This window comes from Sylvia atricapilla, chromosome 15 (genome assembly GCF_009819655.1).
Source record: "Sylvia atricapilla isolate bSylAtr1 chromosome 15, bSylAtr1.pri, whole genome shotgun sequence".
Classification (NCBI taxonomy): domain Eukaryota; kingdom Metazoa; phylum Chordata; class Aves; order Passeriformes; family Sylviidae; genus Sylvia; species Sylvia atricapilla.
Window position 1 is genome coordinate 5,516,190 of NC_089154.1, and position 22,159 is coordinate 5,538,348.

Below are 22,159 nucleotides of genomic sequence, written 5' to 3' on the forward strand. Positions count from 1 at the left end.
AGGAAGGGTGGCAGCTCCCAGCCTTGCTCTTGGGGGGCTTTCCCCTCACTGGCATCTCACTGAGCCCAGGACAAGGTGTGTTTGTGCTGGAGCTGTGGTGAGAGTTGGGGGGGATCTCAGCATAGTTTTGCCTCGGCTCAGGAGAGATTTTTCCACCAAAAGCCGGCTTGTGCCCCCTGTTCAAGCAGCGACACGGTTCGGAGTTAATAAATTACTTATTTGCAGTCCTTGTTTCTCTGTTAGGTAAGCATTGGTGAATATGATATTTCTGCTTTATCCCAGGCATGAATTATTCATCAGGTTTGGAGTCTGTAAAAGGGATGTCAGGTTAAAACTTGCGTGGAGACAAGCTGAGGTCCTCAGTGGGGTTTTGTAAACAGCTTTTCTCAGGGTTACCAAGTGCAGGGTTTTTGCAGGAGTCTTCCCCCTTTTGTCTCTGCTGTTTTGAGCCACTTATGGTGAAAAATGCGAATTTCCAGGCAGGTTTGATTATTGGTCTTGCTCATTTACTTATCATGGGCTGCAAGGTACTAAAGTAGAAAAAAAAAGCCATCAAAATACAGTTTATCCTTTATGTTAGACCAGGTAGCAGCGTGTTCATGTGCTCTTGGTAATATATATTTTGTAAGATCTTTTTATTTTGTCCTGTTTCTTCAAAGCTACAGAAGAGGCTCTTCTCTGCAGTCACTGAAGTCTGACTGCATGTAGGTAATGAGATAAAAGAGCCAGACAGTCCTGCTGAAAGTTGAAATTACCATAGGTAAATCACGTGTGTGCCAACTTCACTTACCCTTCACCTCCTTCCTGCAGGATCTGATCCAGAAGCTGGTTTGTAGGAGTGTGTTAACAGGCTCACGCTCTGCTGCCCGCCACAGGCAGCAGGCCTCCTCTTGTGCTGCTACAGGAGAGCAAGTCCAGGGGCAGAGCTGCTGCATGTGGAGCTTGGGGTGCTCCAGGAGTTGGGGAAAGCAGGGAAAGTCCCACCTTCCATGGAAGCTTTTCCCCCCCATGTTTTCCTGGCATGCACCCCGCGGCCATGCCCTATCTCTGCTGCCATGGCACCCCTTGCTGTGGGGCTGCAGGGAAGAAATCCTTCCCTGTGAGAGTGGGGAGGCCCTGGCACAGGTTGCTTCCTTGCCCAGAGAAGCTGTGGCTGCTCCATCCCTGGAAGTTCCAAGGCTGGGTTGGATGGGGGTTGGAGCAACCTGGGATAGTGGAAGGTGTCCCTGCCTATGGCAGGGGGTTAGAATGGATGGGCTTTAAGGTCCCTTCCAACCCAAACCATTCTGGGATTCTGTGGCAAGGTCTTGAAGGTCTTGGCTCTTGTACCCCCCCAAGCCTTGCGTGCTGTGGCTCCAGGTGCTGTAGCTGTGGGTCTCCATGATTTTGTGGCCAAACAGAGCCCTGGGAACCTGCAATGAGGCCGTGGGCTGCTCTCCCTCCATGACCCATGGCTGTCCCCACTCTCCTCCCACTTCCCTTTTCTGTGGGTGACTGGTGCTTGGACAAAGGAGACAGAGGGAACAGGCACTCAGGGTGGTTTTAGAAGTGTCCCGGCAGCATCCTGAGCTCATACGGGATTTCCACCTGTTGTGGTGGTGTCACTGGACAGAAAGGTGGGGTTTTGGAGCACACTCAGCCTTGGCCCTTTCCTCCACATTTCATCAGCCCTGCTGGGATCACATCGATAAAATCACAGGGATCACCAGGGCGCTGGGGAGCTACTGGGATATAATTAGGGTTTTGGTTCACTTTCCTGGCTGCTTTCCTGTTAGGGGAGGGACAGCAGGGATTATGGATGGAGCAGATGTGTGTAGGGAGGGGTCATTCAGCTTGCATGGGTGGTTAATGCCATGTACAGGCCAGTGCTGGGGGGTGGTGAAGTCTGTCATCCTAGGCATGGGGGATGGAGAAAACCTCTTGTGCTCATCCCCCTCACGTGCACTAGATCCAGATTGCTCCTCTCTGCTGGGATTGCACAGCTGCTCCCAAAGGAGGGGTTGGGAGCAGCACATGGCTGTGAACTCCCTCCTCTCACTGTATTCCTCTACGGCAGCCAGATGTGAGCAGCAGGTTTAGGGAGAAAATACTGCTACCCTGGGACAGTTCCAGTAGCCTCCTGTGTTAGTCACAATTTTTTCCTGGGCATTTAAAGCACTTTTTACCCCAGATGCCACTTTCCTGTGAACCTGGTGGTGCCTGCCTGACCAGGACAGCTCTTTGCTATTGATGTCAGTGCCTCCACCACATTATGCTTGTGACAGCAAAGCCCAGCTCAAGCTGCTCTGGGTGGTCTCCTTGCCCCACAACAGTCATGTGTGTCTGTTGGGAACTTTTCTCCTTGGAACTGCCCAGAAGGTTCTCATTTTGTGCCATTTGGTGGGATGGCTGATGCTAAAAGCTTGGAAAACTCTCTCCAGCCACTACCTTGGCTTTTGGGAAGGTCTGCAGGGTCCAAGCTGGTCTGGAAGCTGCTCGTAGCAACACAGAGTGGGTGTAGGATTTTCTGTAGGGGTGTGGGTGCAGGATGTGGCTGCTGCTTGGTTGGCCAAGCCAAGCCCACCTCTTTGGCTTGGGTTGGCCCTCACACCTCCAGCTGCAGACCCAAGCGCCCTGGGAGCCCGGCCTCCTGGTATTCCCAGCCCGGCAGGAAGCTCTGCAAAGCTCATAAGAGCAGCGTTGGGGAATAATGAGATTTCCAGACTAATTTGGCCGGATTCAAGAACTTCCACCGAAGCATCTGTGCCTGTGGGAGTTTCCCGAGCCTCCGGTGGATCTGGTGCTGCTGATCCCCAGGGTTGTCCTCTCCTCCTCTGCAGTTGTTGAATGCCAGTACAAGACCCTGTATTGAGAGTCCTGGGGAGTGGAAGTGGAATACCCCACCATGGTGGCTTCAGGGCCTGAAATTATCCAGAGCTCCAGACAATGGCTATTGGAGGTGGCTCTTCATGGCTGTGATGCTGCTGATGGCTTGGTCTGTCCCTGTGTCTTTGCACTAATTCCTCTGCTTAGTTGCATTTGCAGGAGAGGTTGTGGGATGGCTGTGGATGAGGAGACCTGTCCCTCCTTCCCCTCTAGGCTGGAAGGGAGTTGGGTTTACTTAGCGGGAGATATAGGGATTTGATTGATCTATTTTTCTGCTTTTCTTGGATGACAATTACCTTGCTCATATTCCCTCACCCCCATGAAGCAGAAATCCAGGTCCAGCTGTGGTGGAACAGAGCTGGCCAACATGGATAGAGGTCATCCTGCCTCGATCCAAGCTTTCCTCCTCCTGAGCTGTGTCCAAAACTGGCATCACTGTGTGTATGACCATCTTTGTGTGTGGGTGACCGTAGGGAGATGTGGTTGCTGGTGTTTGGTGAAGCCCCTTGTTGCTGTGGAGGGCCATGAGCACGGAGGTGGTGGTGAGCTCCTGCACATGTGTGGCTGGCACGCGGTGCAGGGACCACCTGGGACTCGTCTCCTACACCGAGGGGGTGGAGGATAAAGTTGACAAGGCCGATTTGGAACAGTGCAATTTAAGATTCAACTATCAAGATGCAAATGAAGCCCATTTTTCTTTCCCACCCGCAAACTACTGCAGTTCCCTCTCCAGGAAACTCCTGTCATGATCCCTGCACCAAGCTCTGGTCTGTCCATGGTCTTGCCGGGTTTTTGCCATTGGGCTGATTACCATGACGACTTGCTGGAAGGCTGCAGATATTTGCTTCCCCTTTGGCTGTTGTGCCTGTAGATGCCACGCTGGCAGCTGTGAGCAGATGGGGTCGGATCTGTTATCATGTATTCCTCCCACCCCCCTCCTCAGAGGGGAGGAGGACATTTTAAATGCATCTAAATCCCATAGAGCGAGAGAAAGAATAACTCTTGTGTTCACAGGGCTGCAAGGTGGTGCCTTTGGCATTGCAGGACTGGCAAATGCCTGTGCATTTCTGGGCTTCTGCTTTGGTCCCCAAAGAGTTAGGATAGGGCTTGAGTGGATGTTCCGAGCTCTTTATACAACGCTTGGCTTTTGCTTTGGTCTGCAAACAGCTGGGATGGCAGCTCAGAGCAGCCTCTGGATACCCCATCCTGGTGGGACCTTGCTGTCCTTCTCATCATGGTGCCGATGTTTTCTGCATCTCTCTCCCTTTTCCTCTCCAGTGACATTGGAAGTGGAATGTGCATATTGCACCCAGGGTGCAAGCTTCTCTGAAAGGCTCCTGGATTGTTGATGCTGCTGAGGACCTAGATGGTCAGACATCAGTGCTGAGGGAAGTTGAACCCCCTTGGTGACCACCACTGGGCTTGCTGACCCTCCCTGTCCAGCATGGGTGGTTGTGCCAGGACTGGATACGGCTGTCCCCACCATCCACAGACCCCTCAGACGCTGTTCAGCAGGAAAGAGGTTAACAGGAAGGAGGCAGGCTAGGCTCTGGCTGCCAGCTCCGACCCTGCTTTGGAGTGGGGAGCAGCTGGGAGCTGCAAGAGCAGTGCGAAAATAGCCTTATAAGGCCAAGACAAGCCGGCTCCAGCCTCTGCACAGCCCTGGCCGGGCTCGCTCCGCTCCAGCACCCGCTCACCGGATGGGTGCCCATGGGGACGGGGCTACAAATGGGACGTGTGGCCCCAAACTTGCTGCCTGGGCACCCCTGGGATGGGTGCTGCCCATGCCTGGCTGAGGTGGCACTGGGTGGGAGAGGAGCCCGAGGGTGCACCCAGTCAGTTTGCAGGCAGCTCCCGGCCTCGCTCAGTGTTTAGACTCGCTGTCTGTGGACATAAACACCGACTCTGCTTAAAAGCGGCCCCTGGCTGAACTCTCCTGCCCAGCCCCTGCACTTCACCCCCTTCTCAAACTGCTCCCCAGGGAAGAAAATTCCATCCCACTGGCAAAAGGGGAGCTGATGTTGTTTTATGTCCTGGTAGAGGCTCGGAGGGCTCTTCAGGGACTGGCATGCAGGAATGGACAGGTGTGTGTGGCACTTGCTGACCCTTCCCACCTCCTTGGGGTGGGTGAACTGGGACTATGGGGAATTCCTTCAGCAAAACAAATCTCAGAAGCTGGCTGTCGGCACCTGTGATGAGCAAGCCAGGGTCAACAGTGGGGAAATCTGTGGTGGGGCTGGGGGAAGTGGCATTTGTGGCATTTGTCCATCTGGGGAATGTTCTGCATTGCTGGCTGCACACCAGGGCAAGTGTCCTATCCTCTTCTTGTGCTGGCACAGGTTTGTTGCCACTACAGAGGCACATTGGCAGGTGCCAAGACCCCATCTGCAGAGCAGTGCTTGTGCCTCCATCTGTGAAACAGAAAAATGGCTTCTGGCAGGCTGGTGAATCCAGGCAGTGTGACATCTGGGGGCATCTTCCCCTGTTTCTTGCATAGGGGCACAAGGTGTGAGTACTGAAGTGCAGGGGACATGTGTTGCTTGATACCTCCCTGTGTATGTGGCAACTGAGGACATGGTTTAATGGTGAACATGGTGGTGGTTCTGGGTTGATGGTTAGATTGGATGATCTTAAAGGTTTTTTCCAACCTTTATGATTCTATTATTCCCCTGCCAGTGCTAAAACCCTGTTTTATCATTGCCTGGTGCATGGCCGGAGGTTTCTCAGTGGCTCGTATGAGCAGTAGGTGCTGATACAGGAAGTTTGAAGGTGAGAAGGGTGGCCAAGAAAAGATACCTGCCTCTTCCTTGGATGGCACAGGGAATGTAGAGCTCCCATGGGGATGTGGGAGCACAACCTTCTGCTGCCCTTTGATGGGTGACTGCTCCAGTCCATCCTTTTGCAGAGCCCACAGAGGTTGTTTTCGAGAGTCTTTGTCTAATTTAATAAACCCAGGATGCTCAGCCTGCCAGCCGATCTATAAGTGTAATAAAATCTGCCCACTGCAGCGCTCCAGCCCTGTTGTGGCCCTATCGATAGCCTCGTGCCTGGTGGCAGGAAGCCCAAAAGGCTCATTAAAGCCCTGCTGCTGTGCCAGCTGGGCTTGCCTGGCGCCTGGGCAGCTCGGGGTAGGCTGAGCCAGCCCTGGGTGTGTGCACTGAGCATCCCCAACTGGGATTTAGGAGGTCATGCCTTGCCTTGCATAGCTGAAACAGGGGTGACTCTACATCTGAAAAGGGATCCTCTGCAACTGCCTGGAAGATGGTAGCCAAGTGTGGGTCAGTCTCTTCTCACAGCTAACAAGTGATAGGACAAGAGGAAACAGCCTCAAGTTGCTCCAGAGGAGTTTTAGGTTGGATATTAGGAAAATTTCTTTAATGAAAGAGTGGTCAAGCATAGGAACAGGCTGCCCATGGCATGGAAGTGGTGGAGTCACCATCCATGGAAGTGGTCAGAAAAGACATCGATGTGGTGCTTAAGGGCATGGTTTAGTGGAGGACCTGGCAGTGCCCTGGATTAATGGTTGGAGGTGTTTCTACAATTCTGTAACTTTTCAAGGAGTCAGTGCTTTCTCGATGGCCTCCAGGTGGGAATGGTGGATGTGGTTGTTTTGGGCTCCCAGTGCCATGCTGGTGCTGGGAGCTGCATGTCCAAGCTCTGTCTGTGCCCTTGCCTAAGCCATGGTTGTCTCCATGTTGCTCTGATGTGCCCATGACAATGGGACAGCAAGGTCTTGCTCTCTTCTGTTTGCATCCTGCCTGGAGCACGGTGATCAGCTGAGCCTGGGCACTGGGGTGGAGGAAGCTTTTAGCAAACACAGGAGCTGCTTTTGCAGAGCGCTCAGGAGTGCTGCGAGTGAGCAGCGCTCGGCAGCCGCCCTCATGAATATTTTAGCTGGGAGAATTAACATTTGTCAAGACACATTTATGGAGGCAGTGTGGATGTCTCTTCCCCAGGCGCCACAGGCTCACTGCTGCTCCAGGGCAGTGCTGGGAGCCAGGGCAGAGCCAGCCAGATCCTGAGCCCAGAGTGGGACAGCAGAGCTGTGATCTCCCCTGGGACAGCCAGGCCCCGATGCCAAGGCAACCAGCCCGCCATGCGAGATAGACAAATGGTTGTGGGTTTTTTGTTTTTTTTCTCTTCCCCTCCTGGTTCTTGGCAGAAAGTAAAATGTCCCTTTTGTTTGGTTTCCTCCTCCCCCTGCCCCATTGCCTTTCTTTAAAGGTTGTGTTCCAGATTTCATCAACCCACGTTGTGTAATAGCCCCAGAGAACGGGTTGGGCATTGGCCATGTCCCATGGAGGCCATGGCAGAGCCCCTCCTCGGGAGCTTGACCGTGGGGTTACCTGCTCCAAAACATCCTGTGTACAGCTCCTGAGCAAAGCTCCCTTGTATTTTGTATCAAGCTGCCACAATCCTCATGTGTTAGCAATGGCAGGGAAAGTCCTTGGAAAAAAAATTCAGAAATCTTTGAATCTGAATAATCTTGTTTTTCTACCTCAGACCTGCAATGTCTTATGGAAATGAGGGACTTTGCAGATAAAGCCTTTTGATTTACAGCATCAACTCCTGTACCTGGAAGTTCATCCTCTGTTAAGCATCCAGCACTGTGCTGGAAGATGCAGTAATGCCCTGCTTGGGATTTCTTCTTCAAGCTCCTAAGATGTTCCTATTCTTTCTTTCCCTCTTTTCCTCTGCCCTCAGAGCGGGGCTGCTGCAGTTGCTGAGCCCTGCATCCTAGGAGCATCCATCTAATGATCCCTGCATCTCATCCAGAGGCTGCTGGTGTTGTTGATGTGGAGAGCCTGGCATGACTCATGGCCTGGGCACCCGGGGAGGGAGAGGAGGAGGAGGAGGAGGAGGAGAGCTCTCTATAGGCTTTGTGTGTTATGGAGAGGGATGCTGTGAGCACGTGTGTGTGTCAATAGGGATCTGTTATTCCAGAGGGAAACAGCAACACAATTGTTTCTTGTCTCTGGTTCCTTTGCTGGTACTGGCAGCCCTGAGAGCTGTAGTTGCTTGTGTGATGCAAGTGCTCCTTTTCCTGTGCTGGTGAGGGATGGTGCCTGCTCAGATGACTGGGCTGGAGGCACCTGGTGGCACCGGTGGCCTCAAAGAGAGCTGCTGCTGGTGATGGCAGCTGTAATGGTGTCCTCTGCTTCCACAGAGGCACACCCTGCTGTGCTTCCACTCCTACCCCTAGATAAATGACACACCCAGCCACCAGATCCAGTTCTGGGATAGCTGTGGGCTCCATCCCATTGGCAGCAGTGCAGGAGAGGGAAAAGGCAGAGCCAGCACCTGGGGACCGGGCTGTCCCTGAGCTGGGGACTGGCAGCAGCCAGCACCTGGAGCAGGAGCTGAGCCTGAGCATCCACTCCTGCCTCACCCAGACACAAAACCACCCTGGGGTCTGATGCTAGGTTCAGCCTTGTATCAAAACATCTGCTCTTTCAAGAGTAGATCCTTTGATACAAGGTGTTTGGTGTCTTGTTTTGGTGTCTCTGCCATGCAACACCTCTCTGCTTCTGCATTTATTTATTCCCTTCCAACTGCTGGAGTCACACAGTCCTCACCTGGCCAGGGACCAGCTTTACTCGTCCTTCTCCAAGGTTCCCCAGCCTTGAGAAACCCTCCAGCCCAGAAACAGGTGCTCAGAGGTAAAGAAGGGGTCCAAGCCATCTCCTTTCCTTTGGTGGAGTTTGTGTGTGTGCACACGCGTTTCCACCAGGCACCATTTGCATTTTGCTTCACTTCAAAGTGCCTGTGCTGCCTCCGAGGAAGGAAACAAATGGTGTCAAGGAATTTACATCCCAAGCAAGCAAGCAAGGCTGCTGGTCTGTCAGGTTTCATCTGCTACCGAGGGGTGTGGGGCTGCAGGGGAGCTGCTGTGGGATGATGGAGGGCTCATCCATGGGGCCACAGGTGGAAGAGAGTCATTCCCAGCTTTGTTCCCAGCTCTTTCCTTGTGTCCTGGTTCGGAGGTGTGGTGGTGGATTGAGACCCATGTGTCAGGCTGTGCAAGATGCCAACATTCACCCTTCACAAGGAGGGCTGAGTGGCAAAACCACTTTGCAGGGCCAGCCCAGCAGTGGAGGGGCCCCAAACCGGCTCCTCTGCTCCCGGCACGCTTCGGTCAGGGCTGGGTGTGGGCAGCAGGAGCAGCCGCCCTGAACTGCCATGGGGTTGAAGGGTGTTGGTTCTTCCTCTCCTCCGGTCCCAGCTCCCTGCCAAATCCCTCTGGGCCCCTACAGGGAGTCAAGGGACTGAGTGACCCAGGATCCCCCTGTGGGACTGAGGCTCCCTTCTCCTCACCCTGCTGTGTTAAATTCCCTGGTGCAAAACTGCTCTGGGAGGGGAAGGAGGTTGGACCTGGACCTTACAGTCCTGGAGGCCTTGGCTGTGCTGGAGGCCAGCAAGACAAAAACTTCTCTAAGACTCCACTTGGAACAGGAGAAAGTTTTTCCGTTGGGTTTTTATAGCTCCCGGAAAGCGGGGTTTTATTTTTGTTGTCTAAGACAAAAAAATCCTCTTAGGAACTGACTACCCGTGGCGGTTCAGGGCGGGAGGCTGAGCATGTGCCGTGCTGGGGGTCTGGGCTGGGCTTTGCTTTCTCTCCCTCTGTCTTTGGGGGTCTCTGGATGCTGATTTCCACAAGGAAAAGAGGAAGGTTTGGTGTCCCTGATGTACAACTGGTCCCCTTCATGTACCCAGTGCTGCAGCACCTGTGATGGCTCCTTGCCACCCCTGGGCTGTCATAGGATGCTCCCACCCAGCGACACAGCTGCAAGGAAAGCCTTTTTCCTGGAGAAAGGGGCTTTTCCCACCACCCATAGATGGCTAAACTGTGGGCACTGGGGAACTGATCTGAATTTTCTGGGTTTGTAGGCTGGGGCCATTGAGCCCTGTCATCCTTTCTTTGCATGGCACAGGCTGCTTTTGGAGGGCTTTTGCTGGCAGGGGAGCTGGTTTCCATGGTAAAAACCTTAACAGCATTTGCCAGAAATTTGTCTCCTTGTTGGCCCGGCCATCTGGAGGGCACAAGGAGGCTTTGGCAGGGTGAGGAGGTGTCCACAGGCTGCTTTTGGTCCTCCTTTGGTGCTGTTGGCAGCTTGGAGGGATCTCTCCCTCAGTTATTTATGTCCCAGGTGCAGGTTTGCCCTGAGATGCTGGAAGAACACCGGTGTCACCGAGCCTGGTGGGGACAGGCAGGCTGGGGACATGGGAGCCATGGAATTACTCGGAGGGGGAGGGCTGCAGGCACTGGGGACGGATGGAAACACTGTAATCGGATGAGCCAGTGCTGCTCCAGATGGACCTGTCAGCTCTTGTCAGTGCTGACACTCCTCTGAGGTGTCCCTCAGTGTCCCCTTGGGCCACAGGGGCCACCACCTGTCCCTTGGAGCTGTCACTAGGTCACTTGGAGCTATTGGGCTGAGAAGCGACACTGTTCAAAAAACCCACCAAGCAAAGGTCCCTTCCATGCTGCAGCCCTCTTCCTGGCAAACTCCGTGGGTGTTTTTAATTTTAATGGGAAAAACCTGGCCCTTGTGTCTGTCTGTTTCTCCGTGAGCCATCCTGTGCTGAGGGCAGTGGGACCTTGCTGCTTTGCCATCCCTGTCCCCAGGTGGCACCCCATTAGCCCAGATGGTCTGCAACTGCAGACATAAAGCTGGCCACTTGATGCCCTTCCTTGGTGTCCAGGTATCACAGCAGGGCATCTGTCCTTCCGTGGGTATTTGGCAAAAAGAGAATCAACTTTTGGCAGAAAGAGAATCAACTTGCTGGCCGCAGTGAACCAGACTGGTCTGGCAGGACCCGGTACCTGTTGGTCTGTGTCATCAGATCCGTGGCACAGAGCTTTGCTGTGTGCTGGGCACGGCACACAGATGGATCAGGTTACTTGTGGGCAAAGCATCTTGATGCGTAGGATCCTGGTGTCCCCCAGGGGAGGTTTCAGGGCTCAGCTCTACACTCCTCTGCTTTTCTCTTTCTAAATTTGCTCCTTTCTCCTTTCCCTCGCAGCCGACCACCCTCCCTCAGGGCACCATCAACATGAACCAGTGCACAGATGTGGTGGATGGGGAGAGCCGGACAGGGCAGAAGTTCTCCTTGTGCATCCTGACACCAGAGAAGGAGCATTTCATCCGGGCCGAGAACAAGGAGATCATCAGTGGGTGAGTGCAGACCTGGGGCTGAACCACTCCCAGGCTCTTCCATTAGCCCAGGAGGAAGAGGAAGGTGGGTAGGACTTTGACCAAGGCTGGGTGCTATGGCACTGCATACCCAGGCTGACTCTGGGTGCTGGGGTTCATGATGGGAGCTTCAGTGACCCCACAGTGCTTTTAGGGATCCCATCAGGCACAGAGCCCACTGGCACAGATCCTGTCCCCAGACAGTGGCAGGTCCCATAATTCTGAGGCTGGCATATCTGACCCCAAGTGCCATACATTCTCTGGTCCTCATTGCAGATGTGGAATCCTGGGGTGGATGCTCCCCACTTCCCTGGTCCCAGGGGAGGATCTCACCTCTAAGGATGATTAAAATATCACATGAATGGAGTGGCTCAGTGACATCAAAGATTAGACCACTAAATCGAGCAAATCAGGGTATATTTCCCAACTCCAGGTATTGGGTGGTGACCTAGAAACATCCTCTTCCATCATTCACATGCCAGCTAGGGTTGAAGCTGGTGCTGGTGAAGGTGCAGAGCCTTGGGAGAGCTGAACTGCCAGCATACAGTTACAGAATGGGGCTGTGCTGCTGCTCACCTGAGAGCCTTTCCCACATGGAGTGCCCAGAGCTCAGTGCCTCCCTCCCAGAATTTGATGACATTTAAAGCTCTAGTAGGAAGTTGAAGGGATGAGCATTTGCTCTTTCCCACTGTTCCCTCAGTGCATCTCCTGCCACCCCCAGCCCTGGCAGCAGCAGAGTCAGCACTTTCTGTTGAGATTTCTATTTTCAAGCCTTTGGTTGTGACTCCCCTCATTCTGTAAATACTTGTTGAAATAGAGAATTTTCTAGCAAGACCTTGGGATTTTGACCAGATGAGTGTTTTCATGCATTGAAATTTCCCTGCCCTACTGAGACAAGTGAGCACAGGTGAACCTTGGGCTGGCACTCCTGTCTCCTCAGCCCCTTTCACAGTGGCTGTGGAGCAGGGATGCAGAGCCATGTGGGAGTCACAGCACAGGGGAGTGAGCTCCTCTCCTCCCTGGCAGGAGCAGTGATTGTGTCCCAGACCATGGCCAGCCCCCCTGGCCTGCTCTCTCCACCCTCTCCCCACGCTCCAGTTCCCAGCTCAGCCTTTGTCGCTGGTCCTGCCTGCCGTGGGAGGGAGAGGCATTACGGAGTGAGGTGGGGCTGATTTATTGCTCATCAGCCCAGCAATGGGTTTTGAAGCAGTGCGTTTGCTCCTGACTGCAGGCATTAATCATCCCCGAGCAGCCCCACTCTGGGGCTGAGCCAGGCTGGTTTCGTTTGCAGTTGCAGCACGACAGGAAGATTTCCCTGGCTGGGGGAAAATTTGTTTTACGTTCATTCTGTGCTTGTGGCGTTTATTGCTTAACCAAGCCCCACTTGATGTGGTCATCTCCGAACGCTTTAGAGCAGCAGTGTGCAGAGTAGGGGGGAGAAGGAAAGGGGGGAAGGGACATTCAAAATGGGAATGTTTCCCAATGGTCCAGGGATCCCTGTGGAGTTCTCAGAGATGCGGGGGCAGGTTGTCAGGCCATGGTGGGAGGACACAGGACTTCTCAATGCCAAATTCACACTGCTCTTCCTTGGACAAAAGCGTTTTGTCTGCAGTGTTCGGGTGTTGGCATCACTCAAGGGGATGGGTCCTGCTGGAGGCTCTTGTCCCTCTCCACTGTCTTTCAGGATCCTTGAATCCCTGCCCCATGTCAGCCTTGGCTGTGGCCTCACTTTTGCAGAGAGCAGGGTTTGAGCCAAAGCACCCTGGGGTCATCCCTCTTTTCTTGCCTTATTTTTCCACCAGGAGCTTCGGGATATTGTTCACCAAGCTGACCCTGACCAGGTCAGCATTGTTCCTGTCCCTGTGGCACAGACCTCACCTTGTGCTTTCTCTGCTTGCAGGTGGCTGGAGATGCTGATCGTCTATCCCAGGACAAACAAGCAGAATCAGAAGAAGAAGAGGAAGGTAGAGCCCCCAACTCCCCAGGTAACCCAGGGGCACACTCACACACTGTCATCCAGTTCCTTGCCTCCCTCTGAGGGCCACGGCCTTGCTCTGCTCCTGGGGTAGATCCCCCAGCCATCGGGGTCACCAGCCTGCCCTCTGATGCTGCCTGTGGGGAGGGTGAGAGCTGGAGCAAACCACGGCAGCAGATCGGTGCAAATTAATTCCTGGTCATCACTTCCAGGGTCACACACTCCTGCTTTGCTGGCTGCTTTGGGGCCGTGTTTTTCTCCCTGTGTGCTGTTTTGTGGTGCCACCCCTGCACACAATCCTGGGAGTGGCCATAAAGCCCCATGGGGGACTGGGGAGAGGTGCTGTTCATGGGCCGTTTCGTCAGAAACAGGATGAAATTCCGTCGGGCTCCAGTTACTCCCTTTGAGATGACCCCGGAGATAATGGGAATGAAAGGAAAATACTAAAGGCCAGGGCCAGGCTGGGAGCTCCGGGGGCCGGAGCTGGGCTCTCCAGGGACCCGGCAGTGGCTTCGTGCTCACTTTGACTATAAATGGTAAAAAGTGGGGCCGGCCGTGACTCACTCGTTCCTGCCTGGCTCCCACGTGGCCAGAATGGGGGAGAATCCCACAGATGGGGAACGTGACCCCAAGGCCACCCTTGTCCCTCTCTGGGGCTGAGAACAGCCGTGTCCCTGAGGCCGCCTGACCTCTGGGCACATGTCCCACCCCACAGGGGACTGGCTGGGAGGGCTCCTCTGGCTGTGCTGGGGACCAGAACCAGCATCAGGGCTCCCCTGAGCATTGCTTTTCAGGTCCTCTTTGATGAGGTTCCAAGGATGGCCCTGGTGCAAACTGGGCCATGGATGGGGTTTATATAGTGTTTGTTTGAATAAGTTTTCATCACTCCACTGGATAAAGATGTTCTGGGCAATGGGAAAAAAGTTAGTGAGGAGATGATCCTTTTTTGCACACCAAGCTGTAAGTCTGAGCCACCCCTTGCCGAGGTCTGGGGTCCTCAGAGCTTGAACAACCCCTCAAGTGCTGGCTCTGGTGATGCTCCAGGGAAGATGCCTCCTCCCTCCGTGTTTTGAGTTGTCAATCCTCAGTTCCCAAGAAGAGGACTGTTGCATTTGGGGCACCCCAGGGAGTGGAAGCATCAAGGCAGGGATGCTCACCCTGGCTGGGGTGCACCACTAAACCCAGGCCGGGTTCAGGAGGAGGATGGGGTGGAGACAAGAAGAGACGCAGAGCCAGAAAAACATCATTCTGGGTTGCATTTCATCACCATGGCAACTTCTTGGAAACCGTACAGGATCTGAGCTCCTGAGCACCAAATAAGGGAAGCGGCTGTGGGAAGGATGCTGGCTCTCCCTGGGTAGATGGGCTCCCCAGGTGCTTGGGGATGGGGACCAGGGACCCTTGTGGCACACTGCCCTCTTGTCTTGGGACAGACCACCCTGTCTTGCTTGCTACCTTCCACTTTCTCCATCCCATGGCTTCCAGCCTCATGGTGCTGGAAGAAGGCTCAAAATCTCCTCCTTGTGGGAACTGGGGCTAGATGGATGCTGTGCTGTCAGGCACTTAGGAGCAATCTGCAAAGGCAGAAGCAGCATCTTTCCTCTGTCTCCCAGATCCTGCTGATGCAGGTGACTGGTCCAGGGAAGGAAAGAGGATGCTGAGGAGAAAATCAACACCAAATTCTCATCTGTGAAATGGCCTCTCCTGAAGTTGGCTGCTGTTCAGCTTGCTCTCCATGGCTGGTGAAGAAAGCTTGCACTCTTCATAAAGATGGCCAAACACTAATCAGGCAGTAGATCTTGTCTTAGAGCTGCTTAGGGAGGGGTCGACACCTTTGTGATATTAGAAAACAATTGGATATTCCTGCTTTTTCTCCCTCTCACATAGTTTTTGCTTGCCTGTGGTAGAGTTAAGCTTGGATGCTCTTGGAGAATCAAGGTCGTTTCTGACTCCCCCCATCACTTTGCATCATCCCTCTGCAGAATCACCAGGGTGGGAACGATGCAAGGAATACCACTCTAGCAGATTTTTGGACAAGGGAGTGTTAGGTGTTTTCACCTTGCTTTGCAAGCAGTTTTCAGTTTTAGGGGGGAAAAAGGCAGGTTTCTCTTGCGGCTTTTGCCATGCTCCGGCAGAGAGGTGCAGGCAGCTGGAGAGACTGGAATGCCTGTGCCTGCCTGCTGCCCATGGGAACTTGAGGCAGGATTTGGGGCTGAAATGTGGGATTTGAGGCTCTGCCCTGGGTTTGCACAGGGGTGTGGCAGGCTCAGGTAAGCAGAGCGTGCCCAGACACACCTCATGCAATCGGAGGCTGTTTTTGCCGATTATGGTGCATTCTGCCTTTTGGAGTTGTTCATACCCCTGAGCAGCAGACAGTTAATGTCTCTGCTCCCTCACAGACTTCTTTTTGGCGCACATTTCTGCCTAATTAAATACATATCTACAAATAATTACTTGGGGGTGTGTGTAAGTGATATATAAAGATATATATCCTGAGCTGGTGATTAGCTTTGGGCTTGGATCGATGAAGGAGAGTATAGGGGACTGTGGAGATTGGTCTGATCCTCTGCTTGAGCAGGGTCCCCTTGAGCAGGGTGGCCGTGAACTCTGGATCGTTTACCTCCAACACTGCATTCCTTCAGTGTGAAATTTCCCAAGGGGATTTTTTTTAAATTGAGGTCATTTGCTGCTTGTCATGGCTATGTGTGGAGCCAGGACCCACTCCCTGGTGGCTCCAGCACGGCCCTGCAAATGCCAGTGGAAGTGCAGGGCTAAAACCCACCTGATGTGGGAGGAGGGGGTAAGAGAGGATGCTCATTGCAGCCTTTGTTCCTAGCTTTCAGTTGCCAGCTCATGCACTCCTGTATTCCCTCCTGTTCCATGGAAAGGGAGCAAGCAGCTGGAAAACTTCCCACAATCCAAAGGGGAGTTAATTGTCTTTGATTTATTGGTGGCTTTAAGAAAAATAATCTGTGAATGCAGAAGCTTAATATGACAACAGCAAAACATCTGCTAATGAACAAAGCCAAGAAAGGAGTTGGGAAAGCTGCTGCCTCTTCTGGGTCACACTCTGAACCTGGGCTGGCTGGGCTGTGGCCACCGAGGGGGCATCATTCATCATCTGATAGACTGCAGAGCTCCTTGTTAGCAGAGAAGCACTGAAGATGGTGGGGAAGGTTTTAAAGGGGCGTAAAGCACTGACACGTGTCACTATCTCATCCCTCTCCTGCTGTGACCTGTCATAGGCAGCACCCAAGCTGTGTGGAACTCACACTTTGGAGCCAAGCCCTTGGAGACCTTGAGTGTGGAGTTGGGGCAAACTCTAACTTCCTGTGTCTCTTGGGTTTTTTTAGGAGCCTGGTCCTGCTAAGATGGCTGTGACCAGCAGCAACATTCCCAGCGCTGAGAAGGTCCCTGCCACCAAGTCCACACTCTGGCAGGAAGAAATGAGGGGCAAAGACCAAGCAGATGGGGGCAGTGGCATTGGCTCAGCCCAGAGCCCCATGCCAGGCCAGACTGGGGCTGCCAGCTCCATGAAGGATCCTGTGCTGGACAGCAAGGAAGGTGAGAGATAGGGATGCCAGCACTGGTCTAAGATTGTGGTGGTCATGCTATTGTTCTCCCTGGAACAATGAGGGCTGGGGACAGATCACAGTACTGGGGACATTTCCCTTATCTTCCCACTCAAATGGGGAATGTTTTCTGCAGTGAGGTGTCCATTGCCTTGCACCCATGGAGCTGTGGTTGCTTGCTAGGCTGGGAAGGACAGGGATGGAAATGGATGCACAGCTGTAGCTGCAGCTGCCATTTCTCGCTTTGAAAGTTCAGATCTTTCACCTGTACACACCTGGCCCAAGGTCTGGATCAGCATCCCCAGTTCCCGGCAGACTATCCCACCATCTCCATGGGCACAAGGGCTGGGCAGGGTGGAAAAGGCAAGGGTGCAGGAGGTAGCACCTCGTGGGGCTGGTGCCCAGACCAAGTTTGCTCTTACACCTGCCTCTGTCCTGGGTGGAATTCAGGGCGTTTCTTTCTTAAAAGCAGAACTTGGACTTGAAACCAAGCACGGTGACTTCTCTGTCCCTTAGAGGAGAGCTCCATGAACGGAGACCGGATAGACTGCGGGCGGAAGACACGTGTCGAGAGTGGGTACTTCTCCTTGGAGAAGACCAAACAAGACTCCAAGCTGGAAGAACAGCAACTGCAACCCCCACCAAGCCCACCCAGCCCCAGCACCCCGAACAACAGGTACAGTTATCCCAAATCGCCCTCACAGGAGCATGCCCAGCCCTTTCCTTCCCCAGGTATCCGATCAGGCGACCGAATGATTCACAGCTTCTCTCTGAACTCCTTGGATTCGAAGAGCAGTTGCTCCATGCACAAGGACTCCAGCAACAAAGATGTAGGAAAGGGAGCTGAAAAATCGGGGCGTCCCCTTTCTTTTAAAGCCAGCCGGCAGTACACCACCCTGGCCGACGTTCCCAAGGCCATTAGGATCAGTAATCGTGAGGCCTTCCAGGTGGAGAGGAAGCGGCTAGAGCGGAGAACCCGGGCTCGTAGCCCTGGGAGAGAAGAAGTGGCCCGGCTCTTTGGGAATGAGAGAAGGTAAGGGATGAGTGGCTCATCTCCTTGCATGCTTCTAGCAGCAGTGAGATTGTGTCCCTAGCACAGCCTGGATGGAGCAGGTGGAATTCGCTGGGTGGAGCCTCTTTGTTTTTCAGCGCTCCTGGGTTTAAGGGTGCCCATCCTTGCTGACCAGGTGGTGGGATGTCATTAATAGTGGTAGTGGGCAGGTGTCACCCTGCCTGGCAGCTCTGGGGATCTAGAATGATTTGGGTTGGAAAGGACCTTAAAGTTCAGCCACTTCCATCCTCTGCCGTGAGCAGGGACACCTTCCACTATCCCAGGTTGCTCCAACCCCCGTTCAACCTGGCCTTGGACACTTCCAGAGATGGGGCAGCCACAGCTTCTTTGGGCAACCTGTGCCGGTGCCTCACCACGCTCACAGGGAGGAATTCCTTGCTGCTATTTAATCTAAACCTGCCCTGGTAGGTGTTGGGTGGTGGTGGATGCCCACACTGCCATCAAGCCCACCCTGCTGGCCCCTCCCGGCACGGCACACGCTGGCAGCCAGCACCATTAATTAGGTTAGCTCTCCTAGTGGCGTTAGTGCCAGGTGCCTTACGCAACTGCCTAATGAGCTGAGAGAGGTTTCAAAATGTCACGGCATTAATCTGGGAGAGGAGGGAGAGGTGGGTGCAGTGCCAAGACAGGGCTCAGCGGGCTGCAAAACAGCTTAGTGTGGAGGAGGACGGAGAGGGCGTCCGCAGCGCGCGCTGGGTGCCCTCTGGGCGAGGCCAAGGACGGGCTCCACTCGCCCTGGGAGACACACGTTTATGCAGTGAGGGCAGTGGAGAAAACTGGGAGACAGGCCCCGGGCGAGAGGGCCGCCTGCCAGTCTGATTTTCCTGCCCTGGTTCTCCTCCGGGCATGTTCTCTCTCGCACAGTTTCAGTAGGAGCTTCTCCTCTGTTTCTTCCCAGCCCCTAAAGGACTATTTTCCAGACTGGCTTTTGAGAGCTGGGAGCAGGTCTGGGATGTGCAACACAGCCTTGTGCTGGTGCTGTCAGTCAGCAGGAGGATCCCAAACCTGGCCCAGAGTGTGTGTGCAGGGAGTGCAGGACTGGGAATAAATGAGAAAAGCTTGGGTTTGGCTTTGTCTGCCTTGGGAATTGGCTTTTCCCCAGGATGGAGGAGGAGGATACCACTTTGGCCGTGCTGGCTGGGGGCAGGGCTGAGAAAAGGCTGGTGGCTCTGATTTTCAGGCTGAGCTGGTGCTGCGTGTGGGTGACATTGTGTCCCTACTGCATTTGCTTGCACAGGATGCCCTGGCCAGTGTCTGTCCCCAGCATGACAGAACAGTGCATTCCTCCAGTGCCAGCAGTCCCTTGCCCTGGGGTATCCTGCAGCACTGGGATCATCCTGCATGGAGTTGGGGAGCAGAATTAAAACAGATAACAGGGCCTGGGAGAGGACATTGCTGCCAGAGTCTGTCCTTTTTTAATGTCAGCCCTACTCATTGCCTGCTGATGGGTGCCTTTTCCCAGGGAAAGTCTGTTTTTCCCAGCCTGGCTTGGGCTGTTAAGGTTTTTTTTGCTTTATCAGTATTGGCAGCAATTCCCCTGTATCAGCCCAGGGCTTTTAGAGTAGAATGGGTGCAGGGAGAGGGGAAGGAGCTGCACCAGGTGCTGGGGTCTTGCTGCCCACGGGGCTGAACCTGGTCCAGCTTTTGGGAGGGGGTTGATGGCAGAGAGAAGGGGGAGGGGTCCCCACCTGCCAGAGGGTTTGGCCGTGGATCACAGCCCACAGTGCTGGAGGAATGTGGCACGAGCAGGGATGGCTCAGTGGGTGTTCAGGGATGGGCACGTATGTTTTCTCCTCTGGTAACCTGGGAATTGGCCGATGCAAGTGGAGTGGGTGGAGAGGCCGTGTCCTGGAGGTGGGACAGCCATGTTGGAGCTCAGTGGACTCAACAGGGCACAGAGATACTGTCCAGTGTTGCACCAGAGAATTAACATTCCCCAGCACCCTGCTCAGCTTGGCTTGGCTGCTTTTTTAAACTTGAGTTTACTTAGTCCCCATGTCCCTCTCATTTTTCTCCTCAAAGCTCAGACTGTGCTGTTTGAGGTAGGGCAGATACAATAAATCATTTCCATACTGTGGGGTTGGCTTTTTCCTCTGGTTTAACACCATTTGTAATAATCCTTCTCAGTAACCCACTAACATGCCTGGGAACACTTGTCCCATGCCAACCCCACAAGCATTTGCCAGGCATCATGCAGATCTGCCCTCAGTGCAGCCAAATGAACTCAGATTCTGTTGGTATTTTCAGCTCTTCCTCCCATTTTTTTGTGTAAATCAGTGCACGTCTCAGAGCTGTGGATGGAAAAGCATTACTCTAGGTACCCAGTGTTGCATCCTGAATGCCACACCTGCAGGCTTAGCTCCAGATAGAGCCAGTTGTCGAGGCTTCTCATCCTGTTTCCTTATCACAGGAAATATTACATGATTTAAGTCCAGGAATTTTCTGTGTTGACCATTTATACCTGACGCCGCCTCCACACCCCATGCAGACGTCTGAGCTTGCAGCCACTCAGAACCAGGAATCAGGAAACAGGAGATAATCTCAACGATTTTGGCAGAGCAGCAGAGTGCGAGTTCCCTCTGCTGGCACGTGGCAGGACGGGGCTGCGGCACCCACCAGGATGTCACACTGGGCTAGGGGACAGGGACTGAGGCCAGGGAGCTCGAGCCATCTCCAGTCTCCCCTTTCAGACCCATCCCTAGGGCAGAAGGACAGGGGCAGCTCTTTGGAAAACCCCATGGAAAAATCACAAAGTGTTGCACGCAAAAATCACAGCTGAAGAGAGCTGCAGGAATGTCTTCAGACAGCAGTCCCCATGTCCCAGAGGGACTCTGCAGCTGCAGGGATAAATCCCTGCACATCTCAGGATTTCTGTTTGACAAACTTGGCTTTTTGTGCACAATTCCAGGGGTGCAGCCTGTAAAACCACAGCTTTCCCAGCTGACCCCATGTTTTCTCACACTGGCAAGAGTTCGCTGTGGTGTCAGCCAGATCTGCTGTAGGAGTGTGGTCAGGGGCTGAGGTGTATTTCTACCATCAGTTAATAGCAGAGTTGCCTGAAATTGCTTTAAAGACTTTTCTCGCTCAAATTCCTTCTCTGGAGTTTCTTGAGGTATAAAGCTCTGCTCTGAATTCTGCTTCTCCTCATACAGAGGAGCGCCTGCTCTCCCAAATACAGGTTTTTTTCCTTGTAAAACTATCCTCATGATTCTTCTGGACCTCTTGGGAAATTCCTCTTCATTTTCCTGACACTCACTATCTTTCTTGATGCTAAATAATGAATGAATCCGATAAAAACAAAGCCCTTTCTTCCAATCAAAGAAAATCACTTTAATGACAACTCGGGCTGGTCTTTTGAGCTTTCCTTCCCACTGCACACCCCCTCCACTAACAGCTGAGGTCTGCAGCCTGGGTTTAGTGGCCTGGAAAAGATTAACAGCCTGCATGGCCGAGGAATTCCTTGGGATGAGCTTTTGTAGTTGAAAAGCATTAAATGGCACTGCAGCTTTTAAAAAGCTTCTTCCTACCTGTCCCAGCCTTATTTTGTTCACACAGAGCTGCTGTGCAGAGGGAGCAGCTCTATCCAACATGTGGGGAGGGGAGGAAAGCCCTTCCTTCCCCATCCCTCCAGGATCTCTGGCAATAACTCTCTGAAATGTTGATCTAATGGGAAGAAAAAAAAAAAAAAAGATTCTTTCCTGTAATCTGGATGATATTAACCCTTGGGGCTGTGATTTGGTTGCAGTGATTTATTTTTCTCCTCCCTTTTTCGATGATGAATGACTGGAATGATTTTGATTTTGTTTTGTATGTAGATGCAGATATATAATTTCCTCTTCTGTTCATTCATTTTCCAGCCTTGTTTTCTTCCAGGTCTTGTTGCTCTCCACCTTCTCCTGCTGTGTTGCTGTGTGACGTGTCCACCTTTACTTCGCCTGCTTCGCTACCATCTCATCTCAATCTCAAGCCGTAGAACAACCTGGTGGTGCAGCCCCTTTCATGAGAAATCAACCTGCTTTTGATTTTGTTTTTATGTTTTTTTGATTGGGTTTTTGTTCTTTTTTTATTCTCTTGATTTGTTTTTCTTCAGACCTTCACCTAGTAGGGCACAGACAATGAATGTTAATTCATGGACCTTTTCCTCTCTCCTGAACTGAGACTCAGAGAAGGCTGGGCCAGTATAAAAAGGGTTAAAAAATGTGACTCCACAATAATTCTCTGTCTGTCAGTGAACACAGGACATGGATTTATGCCTATGTCAGGCATCCCATGAGCAGAACATCCCAGGGAAATTGGGAGCTCTGCACGAGCCTGGGATCTGCCCACTCCCAGTTTGCAAACTGGGAGGCAGTGGGGGCTGAACAGATGACCCCTAAAAGCATCAAAGATCTTTAAATTTACAGAGCAACATCTTCCCCACCAATTTTGTCCCTTCCTTTTTGGTTGTGTCCTGGTAGCCTGGCTCTGAGCAGCAGTGGGG

General features: G+C 53.0%; 1 protein-coding gene across 5 annotated transcripts in view; it reads left to right on the forward strand.

Annotated features, from left to right (window-relative positions):
- The window catches only part of MPRIP (myosin phosphatase Rho interacting protein), a 73,587-nt gene that overhangs the window by 20,848 nt on the left and 30,580 nt on the right, over positions 1-22,159 (forward strand). For 2 of the 5 annotated variants that reach the window (XM_066329824.1, XM_066329825.1), the window contains exons 4-7: positions 10,891-11,042; positions 12,961-13,045; positions 16,389-16,599; positions 17,124-17,640. In XM_066329824.1, coding sequence (XP_066185921.1) covers positions 10,891-11,042; positions 12,961-13,045; positions 16,389-16,599; positions 17,124-17,640 — 965 coding nt within the window. The remainder of the gene's footprint in view (positions 1-10,890; positions 11,043-12,960; positions 13,046-16,388; positions 16,600-17,123; positions 17,641-22,159) is intronic. The other 3 variants (XM_066329827.1, XM_066329829.1, XM_066329826.1) reach the window with 2 other exon arrangements.